We start from the raw sequence: 23,579 nt of genomic DNA, 5'->3' as shown, positions 1-23,579 counted from the left end.
CATTCTGAGCAACATGGCAAGACCCCCTCTCAACAAAACAAAACAAATTAGCCAGGCATGGTGGAGGGTGCCTATAGTCCTAGCTACTTGGGAGGCTGAGGTGGGAGGATTGCCTGAGCCCAGGAGGTCAAGGCTGCAGTGAGCCGTGTTCATGCCACTGCACTCCAGCCCACGCAACAGTATAAGACCCTGTCTCAAAAAAAAAAAAATTACCTGATAACAAGGTCTTTAATGAAGTCTGATTAAAGTGATATATTAGAAAGCAACAGGTCTCTCTTAAACTAAGTATTGAGTACACAGAAATTCATTTTACTATTATTTAAATTGCACATATACACATTATGGATACTTTTACTGTGTATGCTATGTTTCAAAACACAAAAAGGTGAGAAGTCAAAAATGAAAAAGAAAACAGCATAACACAGATACTGAATGGTTTTGGAGCATGGCCTCTTCTAACTAGTTATAAATTGGGTTTTTGCAGTTCTGGCAATGTAACACAACCAGATCTTCACTTTACTGTCTACCTTCTAAGGATTCCCTAAAGAAAACACACTCTTAACTCTGCTTCTAAATCTTTCCAAGTGCAAAATGGAAAAGTTCTCCGAGAACTGATTTTCTCTTCCTTCAGCATAGCCAACACAAAGCAACAATAAATTAATCATCAGCCTGGACACAAAATACCCTTTCTCCCCACCCAGATGTCTGGTAGAGGAGAAAAAGTACTTATTCTATACGGGAAGAAAATGAAATAAATTAATGAGAGACACAGAGAATAGAGATAATTCTCAAAACCTAGCTATGATCATCTTTTTGAGTCCAAAGAAATAAGAAGAAATTAAGAAGTAGAATCTCTTTCTCAAGTGATCAAAGCAATGCAGATGAGAATGCAGCAATAGATCTGAGGATTCAGATGTGAATATAAATCGTTAATTTTATCTATTGGATAAAAATTCCTGGGAACCTTGCAGTATTGAATAATCAATTATTAAAATAAGATCCAGAATTGTAGCAAGCAATCCTGCCAATATTACATTCTCCATTTCAACATTGATCTTTTCTGCATATTATTTTAGGACTACTGCAGGCCACGTTGGGAAGAGCTACTCCTCAGAAGAGAATATCAGGCTCTTATGACATTTTAATTCTCATTAATATTATAGTTCAGTGATATAAAACTATCTTTCTCTCTTTCTTTAGATCCCTTACCTAGACATTGTTCACTGATAGTATATCTGAGTAATCTGAATCTCTTGATTTTAATACATTTCATTGCTTGAGTCCAAAATAAAGCAATAAGTCTCTTGAAAAGTATATGGTCCAGCATTCTGATATCTGTGATTAAAGGATACCCATGTAAAACTTCTGAAGCAAAAGAATGTTTGGGGAAGAGATATATAAATAAAGTTACTGGCATTACATTGCTTCATTAGATTAGAATAAAGCACATGTAAATTAACATTTTTCAGCTTTTTTCATTCATGAAAGATTAACTTCCTGGTAAAAGAAGGGGGCCGGGCGCGGTGGCTCAAGCCTGTAATCCCAGCACTTTGGGAGGCCGAGGCAGGTGGATCACGAGGTCAGGAGATCGAGACTATCCTGGCTAACATGGTGAAACCCCATCTCTACTAAAAATACAAAAAACTAGCCGGGCGTGGTGGCGGGCGCCTGTAGTCTCAGCTACTTGGGAGGCTGAGGCCGGAGAATGGCGTGAACCCGGGAGGCGGAGCTTGCAGTGAGCCGAGATCACGCCACTGCACTCCAGCCTGGGAGACACAGCGAGACTCCGTCTCAAAAAAAAAAAAAAAAAAAAAAAAAAAAAGAAGAAGGGAATTTTGCTTTGTTGTTTTAATATTGAATAAATTTATGTACAAAGAAACCTAATCATGAAAATGCAAGTATATTTAACAATTAAAGGGTGGAAGAAATGAATGAACGAACAAATGAATGAATGAATTAGTAGCACAAAGCTGTTTGATTGAACCATATATGGATAGAACTGTTTCCATCCATCAAGTATCCTTGAATATGCTCCTTTAGCGGAATCTTTTAAACATGATTCTGAAGTAGATTAATAACAAATGTTATAAACCACTTTATAGAAATATATAAATTATGAAAAATTAAATGATATTAAATGACTTTCAGGTAATTTGCAGTTTAATTTCTACTTAAGGTCGTATCTACTTGCTTACTACTACTGAAACAGTAGCGCAGAGTATGTGCAGAGTATGTTCTGGGGACGACAAGTAATGTGTTTGCCTGAAGGCCTGAAAGGGGATAATGAAAGGTAAATCTAGGAAGGAAAACTAGAAGGCCACTTTCTGAGATAACAAAAAATCACCAAAAAAACAAAAAAAAAAGAAAAAAGTTATAACAATATGATCAAATAATCCCAAAAATGTTTATGGTAATTTTAAAAAATTCTATAAACATTGAGAACTAAAGAAAAATATCTGTGAGATAAACAAATATCTAGACTTAGAAATAATTCCAAAAGCATTAAGTGAAATGAACATGAAGCAAATGGAAAGCTCCGGTGATATTGTTTAGGCTCTAATCTATTCACATTTTATTATAAGCCCTTAAAGTTTTTAAAGTAAATCACTTTGCAAATATTTATTATTCATCTACCAATGTCATATAATGCATTAGGCACTAGCACTACAGAATCTAAAACATGATTTTTTTCTTTCACAGAGAGAAACAGAGACTGATGTGGGATTAAACAGTATATAAAAGATACGGGCCAGGTGCAGTAGCTCACTCCTGTAATCCCTGCACTTTGAGAGGAAGAGGCGGGTGGATCACCTGAGGCCAGGGGTTCAAGACTAGCCTGGCCAATATGATGAAATCCCATCTCTATCAAAAACACAAAAAATTAGCTGGGCATGGTGGCACGCACCTGTAATCCCAGCTACTCAGGAGGCTGAGGCAGGAGAATTGCTTGAAACTGGGAGGCAGAGGTTGCAGTGAGCCGAGACCGTGCTACTGTATTCCAGCCTGGACAATAAGAGCAAAACTCCATCTCGGGGGGGAAAAAAAAAAAAAAAAAAAGATAGGATGAGTTCTACCTTGAAGAAAATCAGGAAAGGTTTCAGACAGGACATAGTTTATCTTAGATCTAAAATAAAGTCAGATTGGCCAGACAGACAAGTAGAAGGAGGACATGCCAGATGGAGGACATGACAGAAACTAAGACAGAGTGGGAGACACTGCTCAGCACATATGGGGACTTGTAAATTCTTATGAGGTGGGAGGAGTGGCAAAGTAGAGATGAAACTTGAGAGAGAGGCAGAAGTCAGGTAAAGTATCCCAGTTAAGTTTTGTATTTGTATCCCAGTTAAGTTTTATAAAAGCCACATTACAGCAGAAAATAGCTCTGAAGAGACCCAACATATTCCTTATCATCTACAATCCAAATGTACCTCCATTCATGCCAAAAAAAAAATGGGGTGTGGGAAGGGAGAATAATATCTAAGTCCTTTCGGCCTTGATAACTGGCCTAGATGGCTTTGCAGCTACATTTTTCAAAAATACTCATTCACACAGATAGAATAAGATTCAGCACACACGGCTGAATAAAGTGCATATGTTGCACCATTTCTGTTTACCAGTGTTCCCTAAAGTCCAGCTAAAATACAGTAAATTCGCTACTCAAAGAAATTGGTGACTTGCCATTATATCCAAGTAATGAAAGCATCTGGTACTGAAATGACAATGGGCAGATTTTTTTTTTATAACTTATCTTTATTCAGTTATAGATACAGAAAATTGTATAGCTCTGAAAGTTCAATGTTAAATGATTATTTTAATGGCCTTTCAATTACTAGGTATTTTTACAGATTTTTTTTAAAGTCGTATTTCTCACTGGGATGCCAATTCAAGCCTTCTGAGAAACGTCTCCCTCAGAATGCTTCAAAGTCAACTTTCTAATTAAAAGATTTAATATAGCCTTAATTTATTTGCCAAAGTGCCAACAATGTTTTTGAATCTCAAATGCTCACCAAAAACTAACATTTCCAAACAGTTATGTTTTGTCACAGTAAAGAACAGCATCATACAAAGACAAAATAGCACTGTTTTGCTTTTCCTCTAAAGAGCTGTATTTTTCAGAGGATACAGTTTTTGTCAGTATAAGTGATTACTTTTAGAATAAGTACCTGACATGTAATCAATAGTTCTTCTTACTGGCTTTTTGGATATTCTACATATTCAAACATTCATTCTGAGCATGGGTTTTGCTGCACCTCCTCAAGGTAAGACAGATTAAAAGGTTCATATGTGTTTCTCTCAACAGAAGATAAAAAATTAAAACAATGGCTCTCTTTATCTGGAAAGCAATTCCCTTTCCTCCAGGAATTGTTAATTGCATTTCCGCTGCCTCTGTGGCTATCTTTGAGTCACAAATCACTTGGGATGGTTTATATGAAGAAAATATGCCATTTTAAAAACTATAACATATATTCCACTTATTCATTTCCTTTTAAAGAAGAAGAAAAGTGTACGTTTATTTAATCTTTTTTTTAAAAAAACTAAAAGAACTGTAAAAATCCTGAAATACCCACCAACATTAATCATCTGAAATATCTCGATAAATTTTTATTCCTCGTTTCTTTTCTCTTTGTGGTCTAAAACAAAGAGTTCCTTTCTCCAAGGAAAACTTTAAAAGATAGAGCCAATTCTCCTTTGTCTGAGATAATTTGTATGTCACTTTGGGTAAGAGGCATGCCAAAATATAACCCTGCACTACCATCAATTGTAGTATTATGTATGAAGCTGAATTAAGTTTTCCTCAGTACTCAGTCCTAGTAAGCTATGTAATAAATAAGGAAATATATCATTTTCTAACTATTTTAAGCCAATGCATCATAGAGAATTGTGGATATACACGAATGAACCATTATTGATTATCTACAGGAGATATTTATCAGCAATTCTGAAAAGAAGTATTATACATATTAACATTGATGACCAAATTCCACAACACACTTAATATAAAACTGTATATAACCATTTTGGAAGCTCATTAAATGCAGTCAGAGATTTCTGATATGAAAAGTACAGTTAATAAGGCTAACAGCTTATCCATCAGTAACCACCCTAGAAAGGAAATTTTCTTTAGGGTGCGATTCCAGTTGTTTTTCCAGTAACCATAATGACTTTATCCTTACCCAGTCACACTACCTTGATAGGTGATGCATAATTCTTACTACTACAAATTTATGAAACATACTTTCCACAATGGTATGATTAAACTGTCTTTATAAGCCAAATTAGAAATTTTATACAACAGCTGACACTGAGTTGCTATATCACATGTGACTTATTAGACAATTTGATTTCCAAAAAGTCAGCAATTTTGCCATCTTTACCTTTATTCTATTTAATTCTAATGGTTAAAGCAAAAAACATCAACAGCTAAGACCCACTGCCTCCTTCCTGTATGCAAGGTGCTGTTGGGGAGGCATTTAACATTGATTAGTTCATGTTATCCTCCCAACAATCCTATGATATAGGGAACATTATAATTCTTATTTTATAGATAAGAAAATTGAGGCACACAGAGGTAAAATAACTTGTCCAAGGTCATACTGCTAATAAATGATAAAGATGAGATTGAAGTGTATACACTCTGTTTCCAGACCTTGATTATAATCATTGTGTCTCCCTGTAAACTGATGTTCCAGAAATTTATACAACTCTGACAAAAACAGAAATCATTAGGAATGACATAAGTAAGGAATCTTCAGCCTTAAATGGCCAGAATATACTCCACTGTATATTTGTGGAAGAAAAAATAACCAAGTGAAAGAACATGTACAACAGACTAGAGCCTTATTCATTAAAACTGTGCCTACATGGTAAAGTACAATGAGAATTTTTTTAACATTTCCCTTTCTAACATTAGAATGGCTCAACGGAAACCTTTTTCCATGTTTTTCATATGTACACATTTTTCAAGAATATATTAGACACATAGGCAAAAGGCTATTACAGTTTGATTTAATAATTCTTTATTGATTGCTTACCATGTACTATAATACAAATTGGATATATAAATATGGTTAAAACATGAACGCTAAACACCATCAATTCACAAATGAGATATATATATATATATTCAATAAAAAGCAATAACAATGTGATAAAACGCAATGAAGGAAGTATTTGCAAAGTGGAAGGGTGGCACATTGAGCTGGAATGGTCTGCACTGCAACAGAGGAAGTAGAAAGAAAAGTAAGGCTTCCTGAGGAGGTAACATCCTCAGCTAGCACATAAGTGATGAGACAGATAAATGGGTGATAAAGATCATTGGAGCAGAGATCTTGGACAGAGAAAATAGTACATGTAAAGGCACAAATGTATGATCAGCATGGCACAGCCAGTTGAGAGAATTCAGGCAGGCGGTATGGCTGCAACATAAAATTCAAGGCAAGCAGTGAAAAGAGATGAGCTGGACTAATGACTAAATCATTAAGCTCCTCTGGAAGTACTCAGACTCATGATGAGGATCCACTAAAGGGACAAGAAGGCTAACAAGTCTACTGTATTCATTCCCGAGTTGTGGTTTCATCTTCAAAAACAGATATTCAGTAACAGTATTTCCCTAATTTTCAAAGTGTACTATCTCCCATCCCTGCCTGTAAAGGAAAGTTATAACAACAACAAAAAAGTATTCTAGTTTCTAACTATCAGACTGTACTGAGTCCACAAATTACAAAGCATAATAGTGCAGTAGACCTTGGGATCAATAGAATTAGTTTACTTTTAATTTCTTAACAGCAAGAAATTAATGAAACATTACAATAACATTTAATTTTAACTGAAGCAATCTCTAATTATTATAGTTTAGTTCTGGATAAAACAGTTAAATGTAAACTATCATAAACAACTCTGAGGAGCAGGAAATCTACTACTTTGACTTCAAACTCTAATCTATTCCCATTTAAAGGCAAGTGAGAGTCTATATTTGGAACTAACATAAAGTAGTAACGATACCTATCATTTACACAGTGCTATACATTTTCAAATTCCTTTATATTTATTATTTTATTCTTCTCATAAGTTTATTACGGAGGTATCATTTCTTCCATGCAATCAAAATTGCAGAGAAAATTCATGCACAGCGTGACAGGGCGGTTTTTCTTGCTGAACAAATTATCTAAGACCAAGCAACATGAAATAATAGCCCATGTCCTATTCTGGGAGATACATGCAAGACACTATATGACACTCAGCTCTGAGGAAGTCCAGTAACAGTTACATCAAGGTTTATTTTACATAGGCCTCAATGTGGCTCCTTAGCCAATGCCAATCCCAAAACAGACTTTAAAAAACCATACACCTAGAGCAGCACTGGTGACACATGGTGAGGGAGGTGGGTAAACCTCATTTTACTATCTGAAATGCTAGCTTAACACATGTCAGAGAGAAAAAACTTTATACAGGGGCAGATTTAACTTATTACAAAAGACAAACCGCAATGACAATGTAGATACAGGTATAGATGTAGGTTTGAGATTAATACTGGAAGGGTAAAGGCATAAAACTAAAGGCTGAAGTTAAGTTTTCATTCCTACATGAGATCAAGTAAGATTCCACTGTTAAACCACAGTTCAAGATGTCCAACAAATGCCTGAAAATTCTTAGAACCAGTAAAAGTTATTTCTATTCTATGCATCCAGTTTATTTTCAATCTTACTGGATTTTAAATTTTAAATGTTTTCTGAAATAAGGGAGGATTTAAATTAGCTAACTAAATAGGAAACAAAAAATGAAAAAAGAAAACCATACCTTTATATCGAAATTACAATCAAGTCTTCTAATTAGCACGATGAAAGCACCAGATGAATTGTCTTTTACTGGTGGAGGCACTATGGGTTCACAGGCATTCTCTGGTTTTGAGTTAATCAAAAAACCCTGAAAAAGAATTGGTAAAAATTATCTATCTGTTTCAGTCAATAAATCAATCAACCTACTTCTACAAATATCTTTTCAATTTGTCATGTTTTGCATTATGCTAGATGTATTATTGGGCATCTACAATTGCTCACAATCACAGAACTTCTAAAGCAGCATTTGCTTTCATAAAGCATTTAGTTTTCTAAAATAAGTTCTATCTTTTGTATTGAAGTTAAAAAATAATAATAATAAGCAAACGCATGCATAAGCCAATCACCCCAAAGACAACCACTGGTATATTTTCTAACAATATTTGACATTTTCAAACCAAGCAAAGATGTCTTAAAAATTAACTTTCTTTCATGTTAGCAGACAATGAAATGCACATAATAAATACATTTATAGAAATTTATTCTGCAGAAATGCTAGCCTGAGTATGTAAGGTGTATGTGGAAAGACAGTTATTGGTACATTATTATTATTATTATTATTATTATTATGTGAGACGGAGTCTTCGCTCTGTCGCCCAGGCTGGAGTGCAGTGGCGCGATCTCGGCTCACTGCAAGCTCCGCCTCCCGGGTTCACACCATTCTCCTGCCTCAGTCTCCAAAGTAGCTGGGACTACAGGCGCTCGCCACCACCCCCTTCTAATTTTTTTGTATTTTTCGTAGAGACAGGGTTTCACTGTGTTAGCCAGGATGGTCTCAATCTCCTGACCTCATGCTCCACCCTCAGCCTCCCAAAGTGCTGGGATTACAGGTGTGAGCCACCGCGCCCAGCCTCGTACATTATTTTTAATAGCAAAAACTGGAAATCACATATATCCAAAAGACAGCTATTTAAACAATTATAGTATATTTATACAATAGGTAAATAATGCAGCCATTTAAAAAAATGAGGAAGACCTGTACACACTCAACTGAAAAGACGTTCACAAGATAACCATGAATTTAAAAAGTAAACAGCAAGTTGCTTTCAGGAATGCAGGATGGTTTGACATAAGAAAATGTAGTAACAGGCCGGTCGCGGTGACTCACACTTGCAATCCCGGCACTTTGGGAGGCCGAGGCAGATGGATCACCTGAAGTCAGGAGTTCAAGACCAGCCTGGCCAACATGGCAAAACCCCGTCTCTACTAAAAATACAAAAATTAGCCGAGCATGGTGGCACATGCCTGTAGTCCCAGCTACTTGGGAGGCTGAGGCAGGAGAATGGCTTGAATCCAGGAGATGGAGGCTGCAGTGAGTCAAGATTGTGCCACTGCACTCCAGCCTGGGCGACAGAGCGAAACCCCATCTCGGGAAAAAAAAAAAAAAAAAAATCTGGTAACAGATTAAAACAGAAAAATCAAATGACTATCTTAACATATGTAAAAAGTGAATAAACACATAAAAAGATGATCAAATTCATTGATTTCATTTATAAAGGAAGGAGGCAATTAAAGCTATGAGACAATGCCTTAACAACAGTTCTGTATGGTCCCTGAACTGGTCACACTAACCATCTATTCCACAGGATTTGGCAATTTCTCCTCCGTGAGATTATATCGCTCAGCTTGTGATATGGAAAGTGTTTGTACATAACTTGGGTATAAAATGTATCACTCTTTCATTTGCTCATGTAATAGCTCCTCTTCTTAATCCCATAAAGCACCTTTTTTGCAAGGAAGTACAACTGTGGTCATCCTTCCAATGATGAATATTTGCTTTATTCTTGTTAAATGTGCACCCTGCTCTGATTGCCTTTCTGCAAACACTTTTTGCTTCAATGCCAAATAACATAGTGTAGGAAATCTTTTTCAACACAGTTATTATAGCAATTAAACACAAGCCATATAGGTTGGCTTCCAGTTCCAAAATGGTGATGCAGAAGCAAGCTGGTTTGACTCCCCTACACAGAAAAAGGAAAACAAATATACAGCAATGAGATTATGGCCAGAAATAAGCCAGAACTCAAATATAAGGAGAGATCATTCCCAGGGCCACAGAGAAGTAAAAAAATCTCCCAGGAGACAGAGAATTAGACTTGCACATCCACGATGCCCCTCCCCCCATTTTGCCCAGCACCAACTGCAAGGAAAATTTCCCCTCAACTCACTGTTTCAACTTACTGTAAAAGTAAGACCAAGGTGGAACCAAATTGCCCACTATCTTGGGTTCCCTAGGAGGAGATGTGTCCCTTCCTTAACCCACAGAAAGCATCACAAGTACCTAAAGGGAGAAATATCCATGAGGTAGATAAGACTAAGAGGGGAAGCAGGACTACAATCCCTAGCCCTATAAAGGAGAGCCCTCCTTTGTAACTCTACCAAAGGAGATGCCAAATCACAGTAGCTATTCAGTAGCACCATACAGTAGGTTTGTCCCACAAGTCCACTGGGCATAAACCTCCACAGCCAGCCTCCCCACACTGCCGAGATATCCCCATTGGGACCTGCCCCTTTGGGAAGGGCAACACTTTGATAATTTACTAGAGCCAAGGTGAACCTAAGCTTAAGGCACCACCTAAAGCCAAAAAGGAGGCAGTAACCTAGCAGTAAATAACCTCTAACCAAACACATCCAATAGAAACCAAAACAAGCCAGACAGAGAAGAACAGAATAAATAACTAATCTTTCAATGCAAAGACACAGATATACATCCACAAGAAACAACAGCAAGCAGGGAACCATGATGCCCAAATGGACAAAGCAAGAAACCAATAAGCAACCCTAACAAGATGACAATATGTGAACTTTTTAAGCAAGAATTCAAAATAGCAGTTTTAAGGAAACTCAGTGATCTCCAAGATAACACAGAAAAGAAATTCAGAAATTTATCAGAAAATTTTAACCAAAAAATTGAAATAATTCTGTTTAAACCAAACAAATTTTGGAACTAAGAAATATATCTGCTGACCTGAAAAATTCATTAGAGGCACTCAACATCAGAATGGATCAAGGAGAAGAATCAGCAAAGTCAAAGACAGCCTATTTTTAAATACACAGAAGAGAAAAAAGAAAAGAGTGAAAAGCAATAAAGATCTCCTACAAGATAAAGAAAATTACCTCAAAAGACCAACTCTAAGAATTATAGGTGTTCAAGACGGAGCTGAGCAAAAGCAAGGTATAGAAAGCTTATTCAAAAATAAAAAATAAAAAACTTTACAAAACTTGAGAAAGATATAAATAACCAGCAACAGGAAGGTGAGAGAACAAACAGATTTGACCCAAATAAGACTACCCCAAGACATACACTAATCAAACTCTCAAAAGTCAAGGACAAAGAGAGGATCCTAAATGCAGCAAGAAAAAAGAAGGAAATAACATACAAAGGAGTTCCAATTCATGTGGCAACAGACTTTTCACTGAAAAACAATACAAGCCAGGAGGAAGTGGAATAACTAGAGAAAGAGACAGAGAAAGAAAGGAAAGGACAGAAAGGGAAAGGAGAGGGAAGGAGAAGGGAGGGGAAAAAGGGGAGGGGAGGAGAGGAGCAGAGAGGATCATAATGAAGAGGAGCCAAAATCAAAAAGTGCAGGGAGGGAGGGAGGGAGGAAGGAAGGGAGGAAGAAAGGAAACCTATCATCCAAGAATAACCAAATCCAGCAAAGTTATCCTTCAAATATAAGAAACAAAGTTTTTCCCAGATAAACAAAAGCTGAGAGAGTTTACCACCACCAGGCCTGTCTTACAAGAAATGCTAAGGAAAATTATTCAGTCTGAAAGAAAAAAGACTAACGTGCTAAAATAATTAGAAAAAAAAAAATAGTTGAAGGTCTAAAACCCACTGGTAAAATTAAGTACATAGACAAACCCAGAATACTCATACCATAATTGTGGTGTGCAATCCACTCATAACTCCAGTTATGTCCAGAAGACAAATCTATTTAAAACAATTATTTAAAAGAAAGAAAACAAACAAAAAAATTATAGCTACAGCAACATAGTAAGAGATAGGTAATATAAAAATATGTGAACTGAGACAACTAAAAGCCAAAATGTGAGGGATAGAGTTAAAGTGTAGAATTTTTTTTTTCATTCTCATTTGTTTCTGTTCTTTTCTATGTGACTTAAAATGTCACCCTTTAAATAACTTGTTATAAGATGGCTTTGTAAGCCTTATAGTACTGACAATGCAAAAACCTGTAACAGATTCACTAAAAATAAAAAGCAATTAATTAAAAAGCACTATCAGAGAAAATCACTTAACCACAAAGGAAGACAGTAAGAAAGGAAGAGAAAAATTACAATACAAAAAACAATCAACAAAACGGAAGTAAAAGTCTTAACTCATCAATAACACCAAATGTAAACGGAATCCATTCTCCAATTAAAAGGCACAAAATGGCTGGATGGACAAAGAAACAAGACCCAATACTACGCTGCTTACAAAAAAACCACTTCACCTATAAACATATACATAGTCCAAAAGTGAGGGGTGAAAAATGAAATTCCAGTAGTAGTTACACTTATATCAAATAAAACAGACTACAAATCGTCAAACAGTATAAAAAGAGACAAGGAAGATCAATATATATGATACAAGGGTCAATTCTGCAAGATGATATAACAATTATAACTATTTATGCAACCAATATGAGGCAGCCAAGCATATGCAGCAAACATAAACAGATCCAAAGGGAGAGAGAGACTACAATACAATAATAGTAGGGAAACTTTAGCACACCACTTTCGGAAATGTACAGATCACCCAGACAGAAAATCAATGAAGAATCAATAACCTAAAGGTCCTGACATTAACAGAACATCTCACCCAACGGTTACAGAAAAGACATTATTCTTATCAGCACATGGAACATTTTCAGAATATACCTTATCTTAGGCCACAGAACAAGTCTGAAAAATTCAAAAAGTAGCAATCATACCACTATCTTTTCTGGCCACAACAGACTACAATAACAAGAAGAACCTTGGAAACTTCGCAAATGTATGGCAACTAAACAAAATGTTCCTGAATAACCAATGGGTGAATAAAGAAATAAAGAAAAGAAATTTAAAATTTCCTGAAACAAATGAAAATGAAACTACCACATACCAAAATATATGGATACAGCAAAAGCAGTACTAAGAGGGAAGTTTATAGTAATAAACGTGTCAGAGGTGTCTGAACCAGAGCAACTCCATCTTGAATAGGAGCTGGGCAAAAAATGAGACTGAGACCTACTAAGCTGCACTCCCAGATGGTTAAAGCATTCTAAGTCACAGAATGAGATAAGAGGTCAGAAGAAGACACAGGTCATAAAGACCTTGCTCATAAAATAGGTTACAGTAAAGAAGTCAGCTAAAATCCACCAAAACCAAGATGGTGACGAGAGTGACCTCTGGTCTTCCTCACTGCTACGCTCCCACCAGTGCCATGACACTTTACAAACGCCATGGCAACTTCAAGAAGTTACCTATATGGTCTAAAAAGGGGAGGCATAAATAATCCACCCCTTGTTTAGCATATCACCAAGAAATAATCATAAAAATGGGCAACCAGCAGCCCTCCAGGCTGTTCTGTCTATGGAGTAGTCATTCTTTTATTCCTTTACTTTCTTAATCAACTTGCTTTCACTTTGCACTGCAGACTCATCCTGAATTCTTTCTTGTATGAGATCCAAGGACCCTCTCTTGGGGTCTGGATCAGGATCCCTTTCCTGTAACACCACTAGTGCCATGACAGCTTACAGATGTCAATGACAACATCAGGAAATTACCCTATATGGTCTAAAAAGGGAAGACAGAAACAATCCCACCCCTTGTTTAGCATAGTATCAAGAAATAATCATATAAATGGCCAACCAGGAACCCTCCGGGCTGCTCTGTCTATGGAGTAGCCATTCTTTTATTCCATCACTTTCCTAATAAACTTGCTTTCACTTTACTCTATGGACTCACACTGAATTCTTTCTTGCACGAGATCCAAGAACCCTCTCTTGGGGTCTAGATCGGGACCCCTTTCCTGTAACAAATGCTTATATCAAAAAAGCATAAAGATTTCAAATAAACCACCTAACAATGAACCTCAAGGAACTAGAAAAACAACACCAAATGAAACCCAAAATTAGTAGACAGAAAGAAAGATCATCTATTCCAATTTTTTGGTATACAAAAAAATGGGAAGATTGGAAGCAGATTGCTTGAGTTCATTAGCTTGAGACCACCTGGACAACACGGTGAAACCCTATCTCTACAAAAAATATAAAAATTAGCTGGCTGTGGTGGTGCATGCCTGTAGTCCCAACTACTCGGGAGGCTAAAGTGGGAGGACTGCTTCAGCCCAGGAGTGGAAGGCTGCAGTGAGCCAAGATTACACCATTGCACTTCATCTTGGGAAACAGAGTGAGATCCTCTCTCTCAAAAAAACCAAACAGGAGGGTATAAGGCTGATCAATGAATAAGACAGCTTTTGAGGTTATATCTTAAATGTTCCTGCTTTTACTACTAATGTTGATGATTATTACAACAAACATAATGTCTGTTTTATATATATATATATAAATATCTAGAAAGAAGTTTCATGAATGTGTTGAAAGGGTTAGCTCCTTTGTACAGGCTCCAGTCTACTGTCACCATTGATAAGTACCACTTCTGCAGACAGCCAGAAAAGACACTTTTATCTTATGGAGATGCTTGTTTTTATTTATTTTTTTTATTTCTTAGATCACATAGGTTAAGCAGAAATATACTCCAAATGCCTAGTTTTTCTTCTCTTGGTTTTGGAATTTGGGTTGTTCCATCTAAATACAATATATCTTATTAAACATCCACTATACCTTTCTTTATATCATCAGAATAACCTGATTGCAAATAAAATTTCATTTACATATAAATTAATAAATATCTTCTTCCAAAGTTTACTACTTCAAATTAATCTGCAGACATAAAGAGTTTGCTAGTGACCTTGCCGTTAAAAGAAAAAAGGAGGGAGGATGGCAACAAATCAGTGTCCAGAATAAAGCTAGGAAACAAGATCAATAATTTCTTTTTTATTTGAATTGATATGGAGAGATTTAAGCAAAGGGAAATCATAAAAGATGCAGCTGACATTCTTTTTGTCTTCATCAAATTTAGTTCTTAATAACAATAGCATAACTGCAAACATTTAATGACTGTAACCTTCAGTTTTATTTTACTAACACAGTACCGATTTATTAGGATTTTGATTTTATGATATTCCAGCTCTACGAAGAAAAGATCATCTGGTGTGTGCCTCTCATTTGGTACACACAGATGCTGTGTGTTCACTCAATGGATATAATACCTTGACATTTCAGAAAACAAAATGAATGTGCGCTCTGGAGGACAATGCCTTTTAATTGATATGTTACTGTCTTTGTGTGTTTGCATTGCTATAAAGGAATACCTGAGGCTGGGTAATTTGTAAAGAGGTTTATTTGGCTCATAGTTCTGCAGGCTATACAAGAAAACACACACACACGCACACACACAAAAGGCATGGCACCAGCACCTGTTTCTGATGGCCTGCTTCCACTCATGCAAGGTGGAAGGTGAAGGGGAGCCTGTGTGAGAAGAGATCACATGATGAGAGGGGAGAAGAGAAGTGCCAGACTCTTGAACAACTAGCTCGCACAGGAACTAAGAGTAAGAATTCATTCACTGTGGCAGAAGTCACCAAGCCATTCATGAGGGATCCACTTCCCTGACCCAAACATCCTCCCATTGGGCCTTACCTCCAACACTAGGGATCAGATTTCGACATAAGGATCAAATATCCAAACAATGGTAGTTAAATTCACACTAATACTACAATCACATCATCATTCTTAAAAAAAAAAAAAAAAAAAAAATCCAATCAAACATTGCCATTCTAGCTACATGCAACAAAACAGTTTCTCTAAAAACAAGAATTTTAAGTGGATTGTGCTTACACTAGCAATGCATGTCCTCTACAATTGTCACATAATCAGTACAACCCAGTAAAGAAGATTTATGCATAATTCACATTCTATAGTATTTGACAAATCCTGTAAAAACATAAAGAGGTTAAATGTAATAACTACAGAATTCTTAACAAAATCGTTGACAGCAAGAGTTCAGAAACAAATAGAAAAAGTAAATCCATGAAAACCAAACAGGCATCAGAAAAATTCTCCTTTAGTATTATAAACAAACGTAGGCCGGGTGCGGTGGCTCACACCTGTAATCCCAGTACTTTGGGAGGCCAAGGCAGGCAGATCACCTGAGGTCAGGAGTTCGAGACCATCCTAGCCAATATGATGAAACCCTGTCTCTACCAAAAATACAAAAATTAGCCAGGTGTGGTGGCACATGCCTGTAATCCCAGCTACGCAGGAAGCTGAGGCACAACAATTGCCTGAACCCAGGAGGCATAGGTTGCAGTGAGTTAAGATTGCACCACTGCACTCCAGCCTGGGTGACAAAGCGAGGCTCCATCTTAAAAAAAAAAAAAAAAAAAAAAAGGAATCAAGACTAAGAGGAATTCTTTGGTAATGAGACAAAAAACATGCTGTTTTCCAAAACATAACAAACACAACCACAACAAAGACCCTCACTCATTCATCACTTACTACAGCACTTGCCATTTGCAATTTGTCATTATAATTCAGTTTATAGTTGAACACAACCTGGTTAATTAAAGTTGATACAATTTGCTTATCAATCTGATTAAAGGGATCATAATGATGGAAATGGTCAGATCCTAACTAGAGGAATTATTTCAGTACTCAGAATTCAAAGAGAATGGCAACTGGCAAGAAGGGATAGTGCAGGTAAACAAAAGTAGGGAGAACAATTATAATGTCTTAATAAGGGTACTGTTATTGCCATTAGTTATTCTGTTAATTTCAAAGGTGATGATTATTCATTCACTTGTTTCATGAAACAGGGAATATATCAAATATAAAATATAATGAATTATTTTGTTACTTATCACTTACAGAAGAAGGGAGATATTACTGAATTCATCAAAGTGGCTGGACATTCTTTTATACCAGCAGTATATAAAAATACCTGGTTTCATATCCTTGTCAGTTGTGGATATTGTTAGACTCATATTTTTACTAATTTGATAAGTGTGAATTGGCATCTAGATATAATGTATACAAGCAGACATATTTAAAAGATGTTCACTAAAAAAGAAAGTAAAAAACTGGCATCTACCAGCAAATGAATGAAAAAATAAATTGTGGCATATCCATAAAATGTAGTATGCAACAGTTAAAATGAATTAGGAATATGTAATAACAAAAATTTCAAATACAGTGTTAGATGAAAAAGCAAGTTTTAAAACCAGAGCAAAGATAATTTAAATGGAAGCACAACGTTTATAGATGTATATATGGCAGAAAAAAATATATATATATGTATGTTTTTTAACATAAATGGGAAAGATATACATAAGTTTCAGGATAATGATCATCTATAAGGAGCGAGGTAAGGGAACAGAATATGGTAGGATAAAAAGGATGTTTCAGTAGTATCTGTAATATTTTATTTCTTCTTTCAAAAATACTAACCTCTAGGTAGCAGATATACAGGATGCTCTGTTATTCTTATACTCTAGTCTATGCTTGAAATATTTCAATTTTTAAAAAGTGAAAGCAATCTAAATGTCCAGTGACACAAGGGATTGGTTACATTATGGTGTAATTCAAGTACTATAATAAATTGCATAATTTTGAATGATGATATGAATGTATAGATTTTTATATGGAAAGATATCCATGATATTGGATATGCCATCCAACATACTGCCAATTTTTTAAGTTGCAAAATAGCACATATAAGTGCATAAAATGAAGGCGTGAATGTGTCTACACAAGTTCACACAGTTGTACCCAAACGTCTGCCACTATCTTTAATTGTAGAATTATGTATGATTTTCATATTCTTTTTAAACTTTATTAATATTTAATATTTTATATATTTATGGGGTGCATGTCATAATTTGTTTCATGCATAAAACGTGTAATGATCAAGTCAGGATACTTGAGGAATCTATTACCTTGAGTATTTATCATTTATATGTGTTGAGAACATTTCAAGTTCTCTCTTCTAGCTACTTTAAAATATACTTAATGCATTATTGCTAACTATAGTCACCCTACTCTGTTATGGAACATTAGAACTTACACCTTCTATCTAACTGTATGTTTGTATCCACTGACCAACCTCTCTTCATCTCCCCCTCTCAACCACACCCTTTTCTCACCCTCTGGTATCTATCGATCTACTCTCAATCTCCATAAGATCAAATTTTCAGCTTCTACAAATGAGTGGGAACATTGGATATTTGTTCTTTCTCTGCCTGTATAATTCCACTTAACATAATAATCTCTAGTTCCATTCATGTTGCGACAAATGACATGATTTCATTCATTTTTACAGTTAAATAGTATTACATTCCACGTACATACTTTTTAAAATTCATTAATATATTCATGGACAGTAGGCTGATTCCACATCTTGGCTATTGTGAATAGTGATATAGTAAACATGCAAGTGCAGGTATCCCTTGGATACACTTCTTTTCCTTTGGATAAATAGCCAGTGGTGGGACTGCTGGATCCTATGGTAGTGCTATATTTAGTTCTCCCCAATCCTCTTTTCAGTTTTTTTTTTTTTTTTTTGAAATCACCATACCATTTTCCATAGTAGTTGTACTAATTTACATTCCCACCAACAGTGTATGAGTTCCCTCTTCTCTGAATCCTTGCCAAAATCTGTAATTTTTTTTGTCATTTTAATAATAGCCATCCTAATTGGATTAAGATGCTATCTCGCTGTGGTTTTTACATTTCCCTGATGATTAGTGATATTAAACATTTTTTTCATATGCCCGTTGGCCATTTGTATGTCTTCTTTTGAGAAATATCTGTTTAGATCATTGGTCCTTTTTAAAATCAGTCTGTTTTTACTGTTGAGATGTTCAAATTCCTTATATATTCTGGATATTAGTCCCTTGTCAGATGGATAGTTTGCAAATACCTTCTCCCATTCAACAGGTTGTCTCTTCACTCTGTTGATTCCTTTGCTGTGCAAAAGCTTTTTAGTTCAATATAGTCTCATTTGTCTATTTTTCTTTTTGTTGTCTGTGCTTTTGTGATCTTAGCTGTAAAATCTTTGCCTAGATCAATGCCCTGAAGTGTTTCCCATATGTTTTCTTCCAGTAGTTTTATAGCTTTGAGGCTTTAATTCTTTAATCCATCTTGAGTTGATTTTTGTATATGGTCAGAGACAAGGGTTCAGTTTCATTCTTCTGTATATGGATATCCAATTTTCCCAGCATTCTTTATTGAAGAGACTGTCCTTTCCCCAACGTATGTTCTTGGCACCTTTGTCAAAAATCATTTGGCTATAAATATGTGAATTTACTTCTGGATCCTCTACTCTGTAGCGTTGGTCTCTGTCTGTTTTTATATCAATACCATACTGTTTTGGTTCTTATAGCCTTGTTACATATATGTGTGTGTATGTAATATGTATATATGTGTGTGTATATATGTATAAATACTACATATATACACACACACACACACACACACTTTTTAGATGGAGTCTCTCTCTGTTGCCCAGGCTGGGGTGCAGTGGCATGATCTCAGTTCACTGCAACCTGCATCTCCCGGGTTCAAGTGATTCTCCTGCCTCAGCCTCCCGAGTAGCTGGGACTACAGGTGCCCACCACCATGCCCAGCTAATTTTCATATTTTTAGTAGAGACGGAGTTTCACCATGTTGGCCAGGTTGGTCTTGAACTCCTGACCTCAAATGCTCCACCCACCTCAGGCTCCCCAAGTGCTGGGATTACAGGTGTGAGCCACCACACCCGTTTGCCTTGTAATATATTTCGATGTCAGGTAGTGTGATGTCTCCAGCTTTGTTCTTTTTGTTCAGGATTTCTTTGGCTATTTGAGGTCTTTTCTGGTTCCATATAAATTTTAGGATCTTTTTTCTATTTCTGTGAAAAATGACATTGATATTTTGATAGAAATTTCACTGAATCTGTAGACTGCTTTGGGCAGTATGGTCGTTTTAATTATACCAATTCTTCTACTCCATGAGCCATATTCTTTTTCATATCTATATCATCTTAATTTTAATGGTGAGCATATATCACTCTTTTAATGAGAAAAATATTTTTTCATGAGCAGAATAAAAAATTAGTCTTTTGCCATATTGAACTGAGAAAGCCAGTAAGAAAATCTAATAAAAACTACTTAGTGAACAAAAAAGATGCCCAGTAATGCAATGAGAAAATGAAGGGAGTATGGCGATTTATGAAATAAAGAACCTGAGTCTCCTTTGACTTCCTCTATGTGTGTGTGTGTCTTTACCTCCCCTCTTCTCTAAGTGATAACTTGCCATGACAAAATATTTTCTAAATCAAATGAAATGCTATATTCCTGCTTGATTTAATAAATGAATAAGCAACCAAGACTTTTTGAAATTAAGAGGAAAGGGTTTATTTTAGAAGCTCAAAATTCACTACAAAAGTATTCTTTTTATATTATCTAACTACGTGCATTTAAAAATGTCCTTAGACCTTAGAATTCTTATTTCATGTATAACCAGATGGTTTTACTCTTTATTTTGACAATGCTATTTCTTTTTTTTTTTTTTTTTTTTTTTTGAGACGGAGTCTCGCTCTGCCGCCCAGGCTGGAGTGCAGTGGCCGGATCTCAGCTCACTGCAAGCTCCGCCTCCCGGGTTCATGCCATTCTCCTGCCTCAGCCTCCCGAGTAGCTGGGACTTAGTTATCCTTTGAAAAAGGAACTCTGACCTTTGTTTTAGTTTACAAACTGAGGGTGATACTGTAACATAAGGGTGAGGAAGTTCAGCACATTGAGCCTTAACCAGGGCTTTCTTCACATCATAAAACCGTGTAAGTGGTCTGAGAGGAAAAATATACTAAGTGGCACTGAGCTTCTTTCCTGCAAAGAAAGCAGGCAAAGGAAGTAGCACAAATAAACCATCCAACCAACCACAGTTCTTTGCAATGTTTGCATTTTCCTTCACCAGGGGAAAAAAAACTCTCTTCTCATCTCAAGACTTTATATTAAACGAAATCATTTCCTGTAATAAGAATTTTGAAATTAACCGGTAAATTACTTTCAAAGAACAAGCCTAGTTTGTGGAAAATTAACTGGTGATGATATAGGGCACTAATTTAATGAATAATGATGAGAGGAAATAAATTATATATGATATAAGAAAAACCACTTATTTGCAACTTTGTTCTGGATAGTAGGAACAGTATAGTCTAGGACAAATCTGCATCCCATGATCGTCATCTCCTCTGTCTTCTTCTTCTTCAACATAAAGAATATACCCTGACTACCAGGTTACAAAACACAGTATATGTGGATCATGGTAAATCTAGCCCAAGAGTTGTGTTGCTGAAAACGAGATTTGCCATTGATAATTATACTCAGGTAATCTGACACTTGGCTTACTGATCAAAGCTTCCTTATCAGAGATAAATCTTGTTTTCAATTTTTTAACAATCATTATCTCCTCCACCTATCAAGGCACTTCCTAAAAATATAGAAACAAGAAAACTGGAGAAGCTTGATTCTCCTGAGACTAGCCCTCAACGTGTAACTAAATTATTCCAATTATACTGATAATAAAAAGTATAGCAAGAGACCTTGCTTGCTAGCATTACACATCTACATGTAAAGTCTTGACTATTGTCTTGTTCTATTTTGTGTTTCTATAACAGGACACCTGAGGCAGGTTATTTATAAAGGAAGGAGTTTTATTTAACCCACGGTTGTGCAGGCTGTTCAAGCAGCATGGCACTGGCACCTGCTCAGCTTCTGGTTAGGGCTGCATCAAAACCTGATGGAGAAGGCCAAAGGAGAAGTGGGCATATGTGAAGAGGGACCAAACCTAAGGGGTGTCCTGGCTTTATAACAACCCACTCTTGAGGGAACTAATCCATTTTGTTAGAACTAATTCCAACTAGCCAGAGAGAGAATAGCATCAAGCCGTTTCATGAGGGATCTGCCCCCATGACCCAAACACCTCCCACTAGGCCCCATCTCCCAACACCCCCACACTGTAGATCAAATTTCAACATGTGATTTGGTGGGGATGAAAAAACCATATCCAAACCATAATAACTACTCAATAATGATTCTTTAATACTTGGTTATCCATTTGAAAAAAGTAAAAATAGAGTTGCATGTTACATTATACAATAATAATTATTGGCCTCCTAAGCATAGAGTGGGGGAAGGGGTGAGGGGAAAGGTAATCTTTACCAATTTTTTGAGGACATAGGAAAGTATATTTATACTGCTAAGAAACATTATTTATCTTTTCAAAGACAAAACATGTTTTCCAAAAAGAACAGTTGTGTCGTTCTGAATTTTGCCCAAACATATAAATACACTGTTCAAATGAACTGTAAACTAATTACTAATGGTACTCAAGGTTACAAGGTCTAAAAAGGTTGTATGGAAAAGGTAACTTCCTAAACAGCCAATTAAAATATAAAACTACAAACACAGCACTTACCTAGATAAAAAAATAAAATCTTTCTTTTAAAACTTCTGTAACACTGATGTGCCATATTTTAATCCATGCAAAGATTCACATTTTTGCATTAAAGCTCAAATAGCTCAAAATTCCTTGGCTTTGTCATTTTCTTATACCTGAATAGTATTTTTTAAAATACAGGAGAGGACAGAAAAAGGCTTTAAATACAATTAACCTAATATTGGGGCATATATAAACAGAATGCAAACACAGAATTTCAACTGATATGTTATACTATAAATATCTGATGTCTTATAAATGATTCTGATGGAATCCAGGGATGTTATAAAAGCTACAAAATACAGAACATAAATTAGACCTACAAAAACTATCTCACCTAAACTCTCCAGGCAGAGTTTAAAAGTAAGATACTTTGGGCTGGGCACGGTGGCTCACGCCTGTAATCCCAGCACTTTGGGAGACCAAGGCAGGTGGATCATGAAGTCAGGAGATTGAGACCATCCTGGCTAACACGGTGAAACTCCACCTCTACTAAAAATACAAAAAAATTAGCCGGGCGTGGTGGCAGGCGCCTGTAGTCCCAGCTACTCGGGAGGCTGAGGCAGGAGAATGGCGTGAACCCAGGAGGCTGGAGCTTGCAGTGAGCCAAGATCGCACCACTGCACTCCAGCCTGGGCGACAGAGTGAGACTCTGTCTCAAAAAAAAAAAAAGTAAGATATTTTGGCCAGGTGCAGTAGCTCATGCCTATAATCCCATCACTTTAGGAGGCCGAAGCAGGAGGATTGCTTGAAGCCAGGGGTTCGCAACCAGCCTGGGAAACATAGCAAGATTCCATTTCTAAAAATATTTAAAAATTAGCACAGTGGCACACTACTATAGTCCTAGCTACACGGGAGCCTGAGGTGGGAGGATTGCTTGAGCCCAGCAGTTGGTGGTTTCAGTGAGCTATGATCATGCCACTGCACTCCAGCCTGGGCAACAGAGTAAGACTCTGTCTCAAAAAAAAAAAAAAAAAAGTATTTTTCAGCTAAGTCTCTTAATATATTTTTAAATTAACTTAGTTGTATTTTTAATGTATTTAATTAATTGGTTTTACAGACATTACACTATAGTGAGCTACCTCACTTCATTATTATCAAGTCTTTGTAAACAAATATAAATCTTTGCATGGCTGGCATTTTGAATTCTGATTCTGGGCAATGG

The 23,579-nt window shown here is 36.2% G+C and overlaps 1 protein-coding gene across 2 annotated transcripts in view; it reads right to left on the bottom strand.

Moving 5' to 3' along the window:
• The window catches only part of LOC105463675 (ring finger protein 13), a 158,130-nt gene that overhangs the window by 91,193 nt on the left and 43,358 nt on the right, over window positions 1-23,579 (bottom strand). For both annotated transcript variants that reach the window (XM_071091095.1, XM_071091094.1), the window contains exon 4: window positions 7,798-7,923. Coding sequence is in view for 1 of the 2 variants with exons in the window: in XM_071091094.1 (XP_070947195.1) it covers window positions 7,798-7,923 (126 nt within the window). In the remaining variant the exon portion in view is untranslated. The remainder of the gene's footprint in view (window positions 1-7,797; window positions 7,924-23,579) is intronic.

The sequence above is a fragment of the Macaca nemestrina genome, chromosome 2 (genome assembly GCF_043159975.1).
Source record: "Macaca nemestrina isolate mMacNem1 chromosome 2, mMacNem.hap1, whole genome shotgun sequence".
Taxonomy (NCBI): domain Eukaryota; kingdom Metazoa; phylum Chordata; class Mammalia; order Primates; family Cercopithecidae; genus Macaca; species Macaca nemestrina.
Note: the sequence above shows the minus strand (reverse complement) of the source record. Positions and strands in the feature narration are given on the sequence as shown.